Below are 19,188 nucleotides of genomic sequence, written 5' to 3'. Positions count from 1 at the left end.
CAATAGGTTGTGACAAGACTAAAATAGCTATGATATGAAATTTGACAAATAACCTTCTAACTATAATAACAGGTCAATTAAAGTTAAAGAAGCTCTACAACAGGTAGAAAGAGATCTTGACTTACGAACAACCATTTAATAAAAAATTACCATTTATGTTAAGAACTTGTAAAAATATGGAATCAAGTTGCAGGTGGAAATTACCTGCATTGCTTCCCCTCCTTATCACGAGATTTTGGGCCACTTTTTTGGGATTTTTACCCCGAAAAACTTCATGTCCATTTGAATCTGTTCAAAAAATGTAAAAATACAGAAGATGATCTAAACATGATACTATCATTTAATATTCGGTGTGCACCCTGCATTTAATTTCAGTCTCCTTTTATAGTATGGGTATTAACCTATTTGTGATAACATAGTTTCTTGAGCTCTCCCAACCGCGTTTTAAATTTATTTCTTTTGTTTCCAAGCACGCATCTTGCTACCTGAGTTGTCTCATCTTCATGGGATTTCCCAATTGTTTATTGCAAAAAGTATGAATGACACAAAATTCTGGAGCAACTTTAAGAAGATATTTCATAACAGTAACATTATTACTTCAAAATGAATGTCTGTCAGTAGTTAGTGGCTTCTGAGATTTATTATATTTGACATGAAATACATCTACGATGTACAATAAGAATTCAAAAGGCTAGAATACCAACACTATGCGAGCCCTATTATGACCAGCGTTTGCAACAAATCTTTAGGGCACCTCGTAAAAGTAACAAAATTTGATCTCTATTATAGTAAGATTACAGGATTAATTTCCTTGATGATTTGATTGGTCTTAGCTGAGAACCATGGATGAAATTTTAAATGTTGACGATTTAGAAAACTGCGAATCGAGTTGGATAAACATATATTCTATATAATGAAAGCGATTTAACAACGGTAGTTCCCTTTTAGCATATTATATATAACACTTATATTTCATCTTCGGTAGTTCCCTTTTAGCACATTATATATAACACCTACATTTCATCTTTGTCATATGCTCGTCGGTCCTAGGTTAGTGGTCATTCAATACACTTCTTCAAGTATAACGATAAGTATTCTCTTACATTGAGAATGTCTGAAGATCGTTTGAGACGAAACGGTAATGGATCTCGCAATTATCAAAACATTCCTTTTTCTCCATCTTGGAATGATCATGAAAAGAAGTGGACGGAAATGGAGGGCGCGACCCCTCTTTTCCATTGTTCATAATCTGCATAAATGGAAAGGAAATCGCCACAAATAAGAACCAGATATGAGATAAATAAAAAAAACACCATCTCTTGTGGACTAAGACGTGTACCCACGTCACAAGTTGCCTCAAAATCAATCACAACTAAGTATTGAAAATCTTGGAGTTGAAGTTCTTGGGTATTCCCTTGAGGATGCAGTTTGAAAGGTAGTTGCAGTTCTGGGGCATTCCCTTGAGGTTGCAGTTTAAAAGGTACATTCTGAAGACTGCTTCCTGGTGGCACCATGTAGTCCCAATTCCTTTGACTAATAAGTCCCTGCTTCAATGTATGTGCTGGGTACGTATGAAAACTGAAAGCTTGTGGAAAGTACACAGGGGCATCTGGTACACTCAAAGATATTGCCTTTATATAACCTTCATTGAAAGGTAGTACATATCCATGGGGATTTAGTACACTGTCAGAATCTGGTATGCCACATGAAAACAAATCTCTCTCACTCTTTATTGCTGTGCAAACTCCAGCAGTGCCATAAAAGTTAAAACCTGCAATTCTATTTGGTGACCACATTATAGGAACCTCGTGGTTCCTTATAATTTGTTCTGCATTATCATGGAGAAAAAGTTAGAACACATCAGCCAGAAAAACAATTATTTAATATTGTATATTCCTAAGTCTAACCTAGTGACCTATCATATCTTTATGTTTAGGCTTGTAGATGGGAGTTTGGGTATCACATCCTTTTGATTTTTGTTAGTCTGCTTCTGTGGGCTGTTTTGCATTCTCAACTTTGGATTTTGAAGGTGTTTTTTTGGCAATTCTGGCTTTCCTCAGAGTGGTACTCGGTCTGGCAATTAGAGAACTCTGGGCTTGTCTCTTACTCAAGCCTGGAAAACTTTGACTTATCCTTTTATATTTGTTTTCTCAAGGGATTCCTTTTGGATGTTTGCCATGTATACTCCATTAGGGAAATTATGGGAGCTTTGGGATATGGATTACCAGGAAGTTCCGTAAATGCACAAAGAAGTTCCGTAAATGCATAAAGTTTTGTGAAGGCATGAAGACTTCATTAACAACAATAGGACATCTATATTCTTGGTAACATCTAAGGCCCATGAAAAATGAGCACCAATGAATTAGAATAAAATGGCTATTAGATAAAAATAAAAACAATACAATGCCAGAATCTCACAAAAGAAATAATAAAAAGAATTTGACTCTTGCAACACTTGCCAACTTCTGTTTGCCATTTTGACTGTAAATGAAGATTATAGAAGTGCTCAGAACCACTTATGTTGCATGCTTCAAGACATCCTAAATTAAAACCTAGGTTAACAAAGAAAATCCTCCATAAGCTGCATACATATGATAAGTCAGTGCTCCAAGTACTCTGGATGTAACAAATTTAAGGATGTTCAATTTGAACTGGTGATTTTTGGAAAATTTTTAAAGTCGTGAGTGATCTAATTATAAATTACAATTTACTTGCATCAAAGCAAAGCAAACAAATTAAACAAAACTGAAAACCTGCAGCATTGTACATTGGATGCAAAGAGGTACACCTTAAAAATCAAATAACTACAAAGCTTTAAACAGTCTACAGTAAAACGGCATGCATCTTAAGCTCCACTGGCCAGAGCTAGCCACAGACTTGACAATACAACCTACTATCCATCACGAGTTGACATAAGAAAATAAGTGATATAAATATACGTCGTGTGAAAAGCCTCCCATCAAAATTGGGAACAAAAACTGTAACTTAATTTGATAAAAATTAACTTCTGAAATATAGGCTCAATCTTAACAGTTATTGTCTCAAGCAGAGCAATCAATCTGCTAACTTATGCAAAAACAAGCAGAACTTTTGAGAGTGCACACCGTGAAAACTTTGGTTGGTAGAATGAGGGTATTAGCGCATAAGACACAAAATAGTCATTATTTGCAATTATTTACCCACCAGACATGATCATAATCAGGAATCTCTAAATTTGCTAAGGCTCCTCACCTGAAAAGCGATTATACATGACATAAAAATGACTTGAAGTATGAGATGATGGCACGAGTCCGGACACTACTAATAATGTTCAAGCAACCCTGTGGAAGTAAGTGTGATTGACAGTTTCAGAATAGGGCAATCACAGAAAGAAACAGCAGCAGCAGTACTAAAATCAAATTACCAAATGTGCCTCAAATTATGGACAAGGAGGCTGCTCTTTCACTCTATAGGGGACAGGGCAACTAGGGTAAAGTGCAATTTCAACTAAAGGAGGATCTGGTTATGATGGGTACCTGATACATTTGCTTTCTAATCCTAACGTACTCATCCTAGTCTACAATATATCATGTATTTTTTAAATGTATTATATTAAATTGCATTAGCAGATTTTGATGTTGAACAATGGATGTATGTCAAACCATGCACCAGGCCTCAACTTCTCCAATGGCAGGAAGCAGACTGGGCAAGGTGAAAGTCTGGGTGATTTTGACCAAAATATGCCCATGTCATAGCAGTAGCTTAGCCAAAGGAAGTGCATCAGGTTAATGGTTTGCCCTTGAGCAATGTTGCTCAAAGCAGGGATGAAGCGGGTCTGTTTTTTGGAAGCAAAGCGTCGGAAGTGTTATTTTCCAAAAATCGTCAGAAGCGAAGCGTCTTGTGTGTGTGTGTGTATATATATTATATATTTGCATTTATATTAAAAAAACATCCAAAATGCCAAATTAGTTGTAGAAGATATGAAAACATGCATATTTGTACATAAATCAAGATAAATATGGCATCCATTGTACATCAATGATTAATTATTTAAGAATCAACCATCTAGAATCTAGATTCCTCTCCTCTTGTCTAGTTTTTGCCTCTAGTTCAATTCTCTAGGGATATTAGTCAACACTGCCCAATTTTGATCAAACGTCTTAATCCAAGCCTTATAATATGGTAGAGAAAGCTTAACGTGCGTGATCAATGATTTTGACTTGAGTGAAGGGTACACTTTTGCTAAGGCCATGGCAAAGGGGTTCAACAATCAACACCAAACACTGGGATACATATAGGGCTTGGTGCTCTTGATTAAATGCCAATCACCTATCCTCATACATGATATAATCTAATGAAATGCCACAATCCCGTTGATCCTGAAATCCCGAAAACTGTTAAGTCTGCTAAATTTTGAATGGGTTATGAAATTCTATTTTCTCCATATGAAGTCTGATGAGGTTGGAAACACTCTCAAACATAGTGAGTCATTTCATGGTAATGTTAAAAATTTCTAATCAAGTTTAAAAGGAGGCAATTACAAAAAGAGCTATTATATTAGTAGACATGTATCTAATCCCATGTCAATAACACTATATCATGGGGCCAAATGCCTGGAAGAAAAACAACTACACTTTGGCAATGTACGAAGACCATACTAAGGCAGCAAACTGCACACCTATTTTTCAAGCATGTTTGAGTGAATTTCAAACTACTAACACCCACTGAATATGACAGAAACAACAAAATTCTATGACATCTTTGGAAATGCATTACGGCCATTAATAAACACCAATTTGAAAAGGGGCACAGCCTTCATCTTCTAAATTCCAACACATGAAAAAATATAAGTGGCCAATAGGACCTTATACGACTGTAGTGTGATTGCTAAGAATGTATGGCCATCAACATTTGACGATAGAAGATGATCAATTCTTATATTTTTAGCATAGAATAGACTCATCCATCGCTCCATTAATAAATTGTCCTTTCAGCTTTGAGGCATGCATGAGATTCCAGAGTAGAAAGTACTTTGGCTAGATGGTAGAAACAACAAAAGAAAGTTACTCAATGACAAGCTAAAAAGTTCATCAAGCATATCAACAAAATGCATCGATGGGTGGAAGTGGGCATTGCAGAAGACTCAGAAGTATAAGGAATCTCTTGATAAGCAACGAGTCAACCACAATATTAAGCCAAAGGAAAAGAATGGATGAAGGGATAGAATTTTAAATTGAAAACAAACTAATATGGACTATTTCAAATTCTGAAGCAAAGTGGTAAAAGTGCCTTCAAATTGGATCTATCACAATACATAGTCATTCTTCCATTTTGTTCAGTGTGGATAAACTAATTGTTTTGAACCATCAATGTTAGATGTATCAACCTTTCGAGAAAGACACCATTCTACAAGTCAAGGAGAATGAACCAAGAACAACATGCAATAAATACACTAGATTTGAAGACAAGGACAACTCCATTGAACTAGCAAGTGGTTTCTCGAAGACCAACTCAAGTCTCAAAAGCAATTCCCTCATTTGGTGGACCAGATGATGGAGGAACACTATCCTCAAAAACGAGAGGTTTGATCTCTACCTGATTGACGTGAACAAGTTCACCAGCTGACCTCAACAGTGAGCTGACATAACCATGCCTTCCTTCACCCCTCCCCTTTAAGAATAGACATTTGCAATTAGAAATTCCCATTGACCAATGAACATAATAGTAAGAAACATTGTCTACTATCTTCTCCCTCTTTTCGTATTTTTGGATTGAATGTTATCTATAACAGTGACGATAATCCCTTTGTACTCTTAATCGCAACTACTCTGATTAATCTTGATTGGAATATCTCACATCCGTTCAAAAGAGGCAGGGGAACTAAATGTGGTTGCATATTCTCTCATCTTCAACCTCCCTGTTCTCTTCACCCCCCGAAGATGTCATTATTAGGAATGATATCTAAAAAGCTCCATTCTAATTTTTAGGTTGCCCATTTTAGGCTTCTTGGTCTTATGTTGACTTCACACTTCGAGAAGATCCTTCAAATTCATGCTAGCCATATAGTTCATCTCGATGATCCTCAACGTCAGGGCATGTTCTCAAAAGCAGAAAGCAAAGACTGTCCATCACATTTCTTGTGAGGAATGGGTATGTAAGCTTTTGACCCTTATGGAAGGCAGAGACTGAAGAGAATTTTATCTTTTTTAAGTGCTCAATCTATTATATCAGGACGCAATATGATTTCCCTTCCAAGGATTTGAGGGAGTTTCCATCCATGTTTTACAAATACTTCGATTGGAGATGTTTCAATTTGCTCCTCAAAGAGGTGGTCACCTTGAAAACTCTCTTGAGTACAATGAAAACTGCATATATTATTTTTTTACTCCCTACAATGAACGATGATTGCATGGCCGCTGCTACTACAGATATTACACTGATATTCATGACAACAGTCGTAGAACCACTAGACATTGCCCTTTCACAATAATTACCCAGAAGTAAACCTGTATTTGGAGACCCAATCTGTAGAGAGGAATAGGCCCCACTCAGTTTCCATTCCGTCGTAGAGGACCATGCTGTGATCATATTACCTCCTCCGCGTCTTCTTGGAGGAATTTTCAATTGAGGCAATTCAACTCATTGGAAAAAACAGACTTCCTGTGGCCTTTATATGGTAAGAACTAGTTACCTAGCTCTAAATAGACATAGTGGTTCTAAAGAAGTTTCACTGTTTAAAGAAATCATGATGAAATTCCATGGCTACGCACAGTCATCCTAGAGCAATACTAAGAGGGCTGACCTCCTAGGAATGAGTGCTATTTTCTTTTCATTTGATTATGATTTTGCCCTGAGGGCTTAAACATAATACTATGTTTATTTTAGGCACACACATTCTCACCACGTCTTCGGACCCAACCACTTACAAATTTCAGATCATCACGCTGTAGAGTCTAGTGATGCTCAGCATACAACACAGCCAGTGGGATGCGGTCATTCTGGTTCCTCTGCAGACCATGATCCAGGCTACATATTTCGTCAATTTGTACCAAATTTTGATTTCTGATAAAACGACATGATGACTGAACTTGTGGGTGGCTGATACTCCCTCAGCATAAGAGGAAGCCTAATTATTTAAAATGCCCGTCAAACGAAAAAATAGCAAAAGCATTTCTGCATGATCTACAAGGGGCAAAATCAGAGAACATGACACTCCAAACATCAATCAGAGCCCATAAATTAAAAACAAGGGTTTTCAATATCTAGTCATTTCTTCTTGAATTGAATAGTAATAAAAACGCCTGCTCTGATTTTTCAGAACTGTAGACCCAACCCAGATTGTTTTATATTCAATTCAAGGCACCGCACCATTTTTCATGTATCAAACTTTAATTATGAGACTAACCCACTTGAAAAAAACGCATACTCAATTAATTGAGTAAATTACTGACCTCTCGGAGCTTGATCAATCATGGCTGCAGAAATTGTGATCGTTGATGCATTCGCTCCCTCGGTCTGCAACAATTTTTTGGTATTCGATTTTCCACAAATAACCTAATTGTAGTTCTTAAAAAAAAAAAACTATTAATAAAAAAAAACAACGAACCCAAATTTATTATTGATTGACATATCACATCCTAAGAATTAAAAAAACTATATAGCATATGATACATGATCACTGCGGATAGAAAGATTGTTGATTGATCATTGAGAAATTGGTATCACCACCCCAAGATATGCGATAATTTTTTGGTATTTAATTTTCCACAAATAACCTAATTGCAATTATAACCAAAAAACGATTATTATTATTATTAGATAGACATATCTCATCCTAAGTGTTTAGGCAGAATTGACGAGACATAATTACTAAGAGTACATCTATTCACATCAGAAGAATGCATTGTATTATAGTTCAAAAAAAAGCAGAAGAATGCATTGTATTATAGTTCAAAAAAAAGCAGGATACCAAACTTGAAAGCTTCGTAAACAGTAACTCCCAGGGAACCCCGGATAAGCCCCTTTTCCATATATTTCCGAACATGCAGATATGGTTTCCATAGGTGAAAAAGCATCTCCATATGTGAAAAAGCATCGTCTCGGAAGTAGCCATTCTTTAACGGATTGGTCACTGCTCCAACCAGAATAGTGGGGATGTTGAGCATCATCCCGTCGATGCGCACTACTCCGGACATTGAGTTTTGGAGTTCCCTACCCAGGCATAGGGTAAATGAACATTCTTCCTTCGCAAGAGATTGGTATGGAATCCACATCTCATACAGAAACCTTCCACGGTAACATCATCGCCTTAGATTCTTAAAGTGCAGAGATTTTTGGAGAAGAACCCCAACCAGAATCTTGCGTTTAACAGCCTTGAACTCAAACCCTACCCATAATTAACCCACTTGATCATTTTTAGATCCGTTTGCACCATGTTGTGCAGGGAAGGTTTGGAGGCGCAAGTGGAAGCACTACGTCTCCATTTCGAATCCCACTACGACGCCCTTGACCGCGCAGCAAGGCAGGACGTGCTGCAAGTCCTGACGCCCGCCTGGAGAACACCTCTGGAGAAACCCTACCTCTGGATTGGGGATTGGCACCCCGCGCTCTTCATCAATCTCTTCCACGGCCTCGTCGCGCATTACCTGGACCGCCTCAGTCTCGAACCTGCGACGTCGGAGAAGAATTATTACCGCAGGGCCGGGCTGGCTTACGCGTCGGAGGACTTGCTGAACAAGGTTGAGAACATCAAAATGGTGCTGCGCACCATGGTTCCTGCCCTTTTTCACAGAATGCGCCGCAGCTCGCCCTGGGAGGCCCCACTGCGAAAGACTGGTTGCTGGCCCTGCACCGAGACCGCCAAGAAAGTTCCCCGGGATCCAGAGTCCCCGGGAAATTGAATAAAATAGTGCAAAGAAAATGAATCATGGTCAAAGTCAAAATTACTGAGTTCATTGAGCGCCACTACAGATGAGGATTAATATGAGGGAAAGTTAATTGACTCTATACAAATAAAAAGCCATATGTTTTATCTAAGATGAGGAGACCTGTAAATATTTTTTTCCTCCTGATTCTCCGCCGGACTCTGATTCTGTAGTTTATCAATAAATAAAGTACATATATATCTGGCCATATATCGATCTAAAGATGATCTGTTTATTTTTTGAGAAGTAGCGACAGGATCTTTAGCGTCGGTAGCCTGATCAGCTTGAATTCTAGTCCAGATCTGCTCATCGACGGCCGCGGCGTGGGGCGTGGGGTTATTTTCGCGTAAGTTCCTTTGTTCCCCTTAAGATTTAGAATTTAACACATTGTATTTGGTCGATTTATATTGTAGAATATCAGATCAGGAGATGAAATCTGTTGTTTGATCTTGCTGATAAGGGCATCGGGTTAATTTATCTTTTTTTATTCAGCAAGCTTTTCTGGGTTTTAGGGATCTGCTCTTTTGAAGCTGTTGACCTTTGAAAGTGGAATTATGCGATTCCTGTGTGTTTCACGATCTAGTTTTATTGTCTTGAGTTGGCCGTGTAATTAAAAAAATAAACAGATCTTTAGATCGATATATGGCCAGGCCATGTGGGAGCCAGGATTGATTCCATCGGGGGTTTTCCACGGGAATTTTGCCGAGAAAAGTAGTTTGTAGGGAAATGTTAATGAATTCAGAATGATCTGTTTATTTTTTGAGAAGTAGCGAGAGGATCTTTAGCGTCGGTAGCCTGATCAGTTTGAATTCCAGCCCAGATCTGCTCATCGACGGCCGCGGCGTGGGGCGTGGGGCGTGGGGCGTGGGGTTATTTTCGCGTAAGTTCCTTTGTTCCCCTTAAGATTTAGAATTTAACACATTGTATTTGGTCGATTTATATTGTAGAATATCAGATCAGGAGATGAAATCTGTTGTTTGATCTTGCTGATAAGGGCATCGGGTTAATTTATCTTTTTTTATTCAGCAAGCTTTTCTGGGTTTTAGGGATCTGCTCTTTTGAAGCTGTTGATCTTTGAAAGTGGAATTATGCGATTCCTGTGTGTTTCACGATCTAGTTTTATTGTCTTGAGTTGGCCGTGTAATTAAAAAAATAAACAGATCTTTAGATCGATATATGGCCAGGCCGTGTAGGAGCCAGGATTGATTCCATCGGGGGTTTTCCACGGGAATTTTGCCGAGAAAAGTAGTTTGTAGGAAATGTTAATGAATTCAGAATTTATGAACCCAATTCATGAAAATTTTAAGACATAATGTCCCCCTTTTTTTAAATTTCATTTTAACTGTTGCGGAATTTCAAGTTGACATGATTTTGTATGTGCAATCAAGCAACATCATTTGATTGCAGGGGAATTTATGTCGGGACATCTAGCTTGGGAACATAAATAAATGAGATTAAGCTCTGCATTGTATGGTTTGTTATGGTTCATTTTTGATGTTGTGTGTGGTTTATTTATCCTAATTGCTATGTAGTTTATTGCCTAATAAGGGAAATGAGTCGATGTCTATACGGACAGCGCAAGGATGCCGTTTTAAAAAGGATTCTGATAAATAACTAGCATTATTTTTACAAACCTTAATGCAGACCAAGGCCTACTAATATGAGCCACTTATAAAATATTATTACAAAGCCATAAGGAGTCCAGTCCAGGTGAAGGAGATGCTCAACTTTCATGTCTAATACTGACTTGAGTTGAGTTTGGCCAAATATAATATTAAAAAAATTATAACAGAACACAAGCAATTACAATCAGATTTCTAGACCATGGCTTTTCCATTGGGCACATTTCGTCTAGCCTGAGACAGTATTTTATTATATCAATGAAATGGATTGCTCAATCTGTGAACTTGCCTACGAGCAGTCCAACCTGTGCCTTATATGAAAGGTCAGGACTATTGTCAAGAGTAGCCACAGTTTGGAAACTATAGGAAATTTTAAGGGAGTTTTGGGCATAGAGCATGAAATATTAATATGACTGAAGGACAGTTGTATCTTCTATGACCTGCCACATCTTTTTGCCATTGTTATTTTGCTGCATATTTTCTTGATTCCACGTGGTTGATTTTGACTTGGTTTGCTTCAGCTGTGTGTCTCAACAGGTTTCAAACTGTAGAGATACTACACTATCAAGGAGAGATGGCAATGAAGTTAAGGGAATGCTATACTCCTGACACACCATAGGGAATGAATAGTATAAAAGATGATCACCTCATTAGGTTTTATGGGTTCGTAGGGTTAATTTAGTCATATAAGCTGTACCAGGTTAGATCCATTTTAAACATGGATTTATCAAGTGTCAAGATGGATGAAATCTTTAGAGGTGTAACCTTTTTAAATTTAATGAAAAGTTTTGTAACTCAAGGGATTTGATCCTTCTGAACAGTGGAACACTTGACAAACTCAGCACTAAGATGGATATAGGCTAAAACATTGGTAGGATTATGTACAAATATGAAAGTAAAGAAATCAATTCAAAAGCTTTCAAGATTATCAGATATCAGATCAATATGTCGGAAATATGGCCTCTTTATAGATGATCCCGTAGTAAGGAAAAGGAAAGCTAAAAAGGTGCTCAAGAATTTGTCTAGGCATAAACAAGCACATTATAGTAAGCCAAATAAGGAAAAGGAAAGCTAAAAAGGTGCTCAAGAATTTGTCCAGCCATAAACGAGGAAGTTATAGTAAGTCAAATAAAGCATATAGGAGACAATTACCACACAAGACAGGAGAGTACAAAGAACTCACTATTTTTCATTTGCAAATATTCATCTACAATCCCATAAGAAACACATGAGATAGAGTTGTCTGGATATGTGGCCAAAAGGGTCATCTAGTGAATAAATGCCCCGAAGGAGAAGAATCCAAAATGCACAAAAGAAAGAAATCTCAAGAAAAAACTCAGAAAACACAATAGACATAACCACAGTCGTCACATCTAATTCATCATAATGCAACATATGCCAATCATCCTACCACAATACCAACCAATGTCCACATGCACCATTTCCAATTAAAGAAGTTCATCTTCTATACTGTGGGTGTTATAATGATAACGCTAAAACATCAAGTTTTAGTTCATAATTTTCCTTTGATCTTGAACAAGAAGTTCTATTTATTGAATGTGATTGCGAAGATCCTAATCTCTGTAATTGTAACAATGAAGATACAAAATTTCATTCTTCAAAATCCACAAACAAAGAAGAAGCAAAAGGTCCTCCAAAACTAAAAATATGTATGGCCCATGAAGATGATGATGACGAGGCAAAGCTTCTAGCAGGAATTAAATCTATACCTAAAGGGGAAATGAAGAAAAATCTTATGGATACTTCACTGAAGACAATGCTATAAAGTCCCATTCTATCACTTCTTCAAATTTAGGGAAACCAGATGACATAAAGCCTTTGTTTGCAGATGCCTCTTTTGAACGAAACACTAAGTCTTTTATTAGACAAAACATGGGAGAAAAAACGAGGACACTTAAAGTGATATATACAATGAACTCAATTTGCTGAAAAATGAAATTGTTGAGTTGAAAAAGATAATTTCAGAAAGAAAGGTAAAGAATGTTGAAGAAGTCTGAACTGCCAAAGACTTTGAAACATAATCTCTCTACTTAGACCAAAAATCCAAATGTTGAAATCTATGAGGCTAATGATTTATCAGGTTTAAACTCTATGAGAGTTCTCACCATCCAACATCAACAATTTCATGTTATGATTAATCTTGTCATTTAAGGGCATAAGTTTTCCTTGAAACATTAATTGATAGTGGATTTGACCCAAAAAAAAAGAAGAAATTGAACAAATAAGAAATACCTGCTAGGTCTTGGCAAAAGTCAAACAAGGGAATTATTGGGAGTGGAGATAAGCAGTTGAACCTCCAATATGAGGTACCAAAAGCAACCCTTTGCTTTAAGGATTACTACATAAATATGAAATTTGCAGTATCGAATGTCCCTATTGACTGCTTACTGGGAACACCATTCTTAGCGACCGTTGAGCCGCATGGATCTATTATATTGAAAAATGGAAAAGCAAGGTATTTCATAACAATCCTTGCAAACAATAATCAACCCCTCAGGATCACTCCTCCATTTATCTTTTCACCAATGATAAGACTCGAAAGTATATTTTAACTCCTAAATGACAATATCTCTACCCACCCATAATCAATAAGACTACAAAATAATCAACGAAATTCATAATAAAAAAGACTACAAAATAATCAACAAAACTACAAAATACCAACGGTATATAAGTTAAAATATAAAATCTTATCATAACAATAATAAAATAAAAACGTCCGCTTGGGGTAGCTCAAGTGATGATGGCCGTGGAAATGAAGTCTCATTGAACCAGAGATCTTGGGTTCGAATCTTGTGCTACCTTCTCCCCGTAGTGTGGTGAATAATGGACATGTAAACATGAAAATCGGAGAGTCCTCACAAACTTAACAAAAAAATTAATAAAATAAAAACGAGAAAATATAAAAAATGAGAAATTGATAATATTAATATCCTTCTTATATATGAAAATATGTGATAAATAATCAAATATTTACATTTGCATTCTTATTATTATATCTCTTTTACCATCCTTACATATCGACCTACATAACTCAAATCTTTTACAATTTTTAAGTGAATTCACATATATTTTATATATTTATACAATATATATACATCAAAGGTTCTTTTACTTATGGAAAACAAGTTATATTGTAATTGATTTATATATATATATATAAAATATGTGATAAATAATCAAATATTTACATTTGCATTCTTATTATTATATCTCTTTTACCATCCTTACACATCGACCTACATAACTCAAATCTTTTACAATTTTTAAGTGAATTCACATATATTTTATATATTTATACAATATATATACATCAAAGGTTTCTTTTACTTATGGAAAACAAGTTATATTGTAATTGATTTATATATATATATATATATAAAAGTATTTTTCACTTTTTGAGAACATGTTATATTGTAATTGATTACTAGTCGAATTGTATTTTTCTATTTTTGGAAGCTAGTTAAATTATAATTTTTCTATTTTTGGAAGCAAGTTAAATTATAATTGATTGCAATTCAAATTGAGTTGATTTCATTTAATAAAAAAATATTTTTTTTAAAGTAATTTAAATATTAAATGAAATAATTTGGAAATTAAAAATGATTTATTTTATTTTATTTTATTTATCCGTTAAGCTTGGAGGGTTTTCTTTTTTCCATTCATTTATAAGAAAATTTACACCACATAGATTAGCTAGGTGACCTCAACTTTCTCATTAGGAAACCAAGTTTGTTGGCCACCTATCCGCATTGTATGCCATCCAAAAACAAAAAGTTTCAGTCTTTCTATCCAAGCTATATATGTTTCTGTTTCATGACCATACTCTACATTTCTACTTATACATATTCTTTCATAAAGAAAAGTAAAAGTTATCTGCATTTAAAACAAAATTAAAAAAGTGAGATTATCTAGTCATTATGTTCCTTTGAGGCCAATTCCACTAGCGCAGGGTCTTTGACATTTGATCCAAGCATCTCAGACAGTTCCAAGATACATGGGATGTGTCTCTCAATTCTACCCAGCCTGATATCTTGCTTGTGGAGTTGAAACTAAACTTTCTGGAATTCTTGTTTGTAGCTTGGCATGCCTTGGACAAAAACAACCATGCCCACCAAGATCTGTTCCATAGCCTTGCCAGCAGGGTTTTCATCAACCAATAAAGGTATAAGGTCTGCTTAAATTGCGTTATCCTGCCTCTAGTGTTACCAGGGTCCGGGACAAGGGTCCTCCAGTCGTCCATGTCCTCCTCTGTCTCATTGCCCTGCTTAACTTCCTCTTCCCATTCCTCTAAAATTTTCCGAATACCTTCATCAGTGCCCTCGCGATATGCCTCGACAGCCTCACTGATAAGCCTTTCCATCGATTTTCTCCCCCTGCGAGGCTCAGACGTGCTCAGTTCCTTTTCGTTTCTGGGCACCTGGGCCTGTCTTCCATGACCACGGCTTTTCGCAGGTCGAGCCATGATGGAGATGCCCAAAACCTGTTCAGAGCAGCAATTCGTTAACCAAAAACAATTCAACATGGTATGACAATGCTCCCGTCCCTAAGTTGAATTACCATTGATAACCGCCCCACCTTGCTCCTCCCCTTTCCCTTTGGTATTGCTGCCAAGGCCTTCGTGGTCATAGGTCCATTTCTCAGGAGGGGCCGACCTACAGCCTCCAGCAATGAGCCCCCGTCGCCACACCCATCTCCTCACGACCACAGATAGGTTCTCTTCCCCTCCGAAGTCCAAGCTGGTGAGAACTGTCGCTTGGGAGCGTTAGGTCAGCCATGGTTTGCAGACCCTTTCCCTTCTGCTCAAGACAGAAGCGTATAGCCTTTGGTATTTTCTTTCCCGACTTACCACCTGTGAGTCCTAGCAGTTCCATCTCTGCAATAGTTATATCTATTTCCCAACAGCTTCATTAGCATCAACAGCAAGGGGGCGCTGCTATGCAGTAGATTAACTGACACCTGTGCCCCTCTTCACCAGGCTCACGACCTCTACCCGCAAGACCCCTACAGGCATCCCCGCTCAGCCCTTAGCTCACAGTTCCCAAGATCCCCATGCGAGACAGTAAGAGTTCGAAATAGAGGGAAATTGAAATAATACCCGACAGTAGCAGAATATAGACGCAGAACTGAGTCAACACAACCAGGGGCCAACCCCAATTCCACTAGTAATTCTCAACTTCACAATTAACATTCTTAATTTCCCCTCGCTCCCTCCAGTAGAAACCCAAACAGATCAACATTACAAGGGAAGAGAGGAACCAGAAAACGTACCCGTGGATACTTGCAGGCCGTCGACAAGCTTGAGGCTAAGAATGACGTCACCCGACCCTTGTAGTGCACTAGCTCCCCATCCATGAACAAACTTAACAAGATCACCCAGCTGTCTACCCTTTCTTCTGTTAAAACCTTCTCCTTCACCACTCTCGCTGCCACCTTTCCCACCTCCCTTGCTTGCAATCATGCCAAGTGCCACCGCACCCATCACCTCGAACGTTTGGGGGGTAATGGTACAGTACTCAAGCATACTCTGCATTAATCCCCATTTGTTGTCATTTCAATTAGTTTGTACATTTTTTAAAACAGTGTATAAAGTTTATTAAAGTTTCATTTCATTTTTTTAATATGTAAACCTTTATGTAATCAATAATCAATAATGATATGAACTATGAAACCAGATTCGTCCTATAGGCCCCACGAATCCCGAATCCATCGTGTCCGACACGATTGTCTCGAGATTCATGTCCAAAAACTACGACACGTCGTGTCCTATTTTGACACATCGAATCCGACTGCGTGTCACGATTTTGGCAGCGTGTCTTGTTTTCCAGGACTCGTTAGGCGGCAAAAGTGACCTGCGTGGGTATGAAAAGGCCGCATTTGGTCATTACCGCCACACATATTTTCATTTGGAAAGCGTTTTGGCAGCTTAATGATCAAGTCTAGGCCCTAGTATTGATATGCTATTCATGGTAATGTTAAATTTTTGAAGTAAAAGTGACATTCTCCTTAATCTTCATTTTCATCCTTTTACTTAAATTTTTAACATTACCATGAAATGACTCAGGATGTTTGAGAGTGGTTCCGGCCTCATTGGATTTCATATGGAGAAAGTAGAATTTTAGATTTCATTCAAAATCCAACAGACTTATCAGTTTTTTAGGATTTTAGGATTGGGGGATTGCAATGTTTCCATTGAATTTTGTCATGTATTAGGGTATGGAACTCGTATTTAATCAAGAGCATCAATCCCTCTATGTACCTTGATGTTAGTGACATTGGTTGTCGAACTCCTGTATCATGACCTTCCTAAAAATGTACGCATCACTCAAACAAAATCTTGACTTGACATGTTATGCTTGTTCTATCTTATGTTAATGCTTAAAGGGTGATATTAATGACAAAGATCCCTATACAGATACAGAGGTAATGACAAAGATACCTCTGGATATTAATGCTTAGAGGGTGATATTAATGACAAAGATCCTGATTTTCCAACAAGACTAAAAAATTAGACATTTCTCGTGGTGGCAAGAGGGCCAAGCATAAGAAATAGATAATAGATTGACAAGTATTTGAATTTTGTATGTACTATGCATGCTAATAGCTATAGATGAAGATCTATATTTGAAATCAATAAATTTGTATCATTAATTAAAATTTGTGTAAGAAATATCTAATTTTTAATATATATATATATATATATATATATATATATATTCTAATAAAATAATATATAACGAATCTTACGTGTCTTGTTCCGGGGGGTCAACGTGTCCGAATCCGACACCACGAATCTCGAATCCTACGAATCCCGAATCCCCGTGTCAGGTGACTTAGGATATGAAGGAAAAATATGCAAGACAACTTTATAAGCATAATTTGTTAATATAACAATTATAATTAATATAGCGACATTGTAATAATTATATTAAATTTAAAACAATTTCGAGTAATAATTAAATCAATAATACTCTATAATTAAGGAAACTCAAAAAATTTATGTAATTAATAATTATTTTTCCATGTAGGTCACCATTTTTTTTGCGTATTAGGTATTGTGAGTCTTGAGATGACTAGCACACATATCTTGTAACTTGAGTAACCAGGTCCAGAGGCTTCTAAGCCTTCAAAATCACAGATCACCACTGGCCTAGGCTACAACAATCCTTAACATGGCTGCATTTTTACCCATGGGGTTTCAAACCGGTAATCTTTTCACCAGGGAGTACCTTAACAAAACACCACATCACTATCTATTCTTCACCTATGAACTTGTAGGTGACAATTTTAATTAATTGAATGTTCCATGTTTTTTAATATAATAACTCTATATTAAACCACCCTATAATTATTTTCATATGGATTATTTTGTTATCAATTTCTTTTTGCATAAAAAAGAAGCTAGTTGTTTTTAGTGAAAATTTTTGGAGGTTTTTCTAGTCTAATTTCTCTAAAATCCAGCAAGACTTTATTGAAATCACAAGCTTGATGGGTAACCCCTGCACAATCGAAGTTCCCTAGGAATTTTTCAGGGTGTTGAATCCATATATACAATCCAAAAACCATTTTAAATAACACAAGTCAAGATTTCACTTCAAATTTTTCTGCCAAATTATAATACCAGAAAATCCAAAAATTCACACTAAAAACAAATATTAAACAACAATACAATATATTACACTTTATTATTTTTTCCAATATACATTTAACATATATTTAATATTTTAAAATACAAATAATATAAACCTAATAATAATTTTTTTTTTACTTAATTTGACATCAATTTAACATTTTAAAACTCAAACCAATGTAAATCTAATTGATTTTATTACTAATGATCTATATATATCATCTTATTAATATCAAAATTTATATATATCATCTTATTAATATCAAAATATCACCTATGGCTTTAGACCATTAAATTTTAATGTATAAGTTATAATTAGAAAGAATATATAATATTGATGTTTCACTTTTTATTTTTATTTTTTATAATTATAAAATCCATACTGTTTAAAATAGGTTCATTCTTTTGTATGTATAATATCATATGATCAACCTCAGCTCTTTAGAATCATTAATCCTTTTATTTTGTTTACCTTTGTACAACTTAAAATTTATTTGGTAGATTTACTGTGTCATTAATATCATGTCATCCACCTACATTGTCGTTAAATCCTGTTTTCAGATTTATTGCCATGTCATCCACTTACATAGTTGTTAATTCCTTCCTAAACTGTTTTATCTATTATTCTAATGTTTGAAATAAACCGTTAATTTTGTCTCTTCTTCAACATTAACTTGCGATTAAATTGTTAATTGTGATTTTTCTCATCTATTTGGTTTACACAAGCCACTGTGGATAAACTTGTTTAATGTTTATGTGCCGGGCTCATATATATTTAAATAATATGTCTAAGCCTTACATATATAATATATTCTAGTTCATCATAACTTTTATTATTTTAGTAATTTATGTTTGAGTAAGATATAGTTTACATTGTGAGTAATAAGTGTCGTATTTAGTGTAATTTTCATGAAATAATTTTAGATATAAAATTGTTTAAATGTGGGTTAATGATTTAAAAATGTTTATGAATTTATGGTTTGTATTAAACAAACAATACATATGGTTTGGT

At 36.0% G+C, this 19,188-nt stretch overlaps 2 protein-coding genes across 3 annotated transcripts; one reads left to right on the top strand and one right to left on the bottom strand.

The window, feature by feature from the left end:
• Positions 1-1,190: 1,190 nt before the first annotated feature.
• On the bottom strand, positions 1,191-7,490 carry LOC149156997 (uncharacterized). Its single transcript, XM_089444937.1, has 2 exons — positions 7,431-7,490; positions 1,191-1,828 (listed from the first exon to the last, which is right to left on the bottom strand). The coding sequence occupies exons 1-2, from the start codon at positions 7,450-7,452 to the stop codon at positions 1,191-1,193; spliced, it is 660 nt and encodes a 219-aa protein (XP_089301063.1). The 5' UTR covers positions 7,453-7,490.
• A 469-nt stretch (positions 7,491-7,959) lies between these two features.
• On the top strand, positions 7,960-11,458 carry LOC149156996 (protein INAPERTURATE POLLEN 1 homolog). Of its 2 annotated transcripts, none has more exons than XM_089445500.1 (2): positions 7,960-9,249; positions 9,724-11,458. In XM_089445500.1, the coding sequence occupies exon 1, from the start codon at positions 8,412-8,414 to the stop codon at positions 8,877-8,879; it is 468 nt and encodes a 155-aa protein (XP_089301626.1). In that variant the 5' UTR covers positions 7,960-8,411; the 3' UTR covers positions 8,880-9,249; positions 9,724-11,458. The 2 variants fall into 2 exon arrangements, with proteins under 2 accessions (XP_089301626.1, XP_089301625.1); XM_089445499.1 differs by having other exon boundaries at positions 9,719-11,458.
• The last annotated feature ends 7,730 nt before the right edge of the window (positions 11,459-19,188 follow it).

Source organism: Pinus tabuliformis, chromosome 9 (genome assembly GCF_031772625.1).
Source record: "Pinus tabuliformis cultivar Carrire ecotype Pingquan chromosome 9, CPIR1, whole genome shotgun sequence".
Taxonomy (NCBI): Eukaryota; Viridiplantae; Streptophyta; class Pinopsida; order Pinales; family Pinaceae; genus Pinus; species Pinus tabuliformis.
Note: the sequence above shows the minus strand (reverse complement) of the source record. Positions and strands in the feature narration are given on the sequence as shown.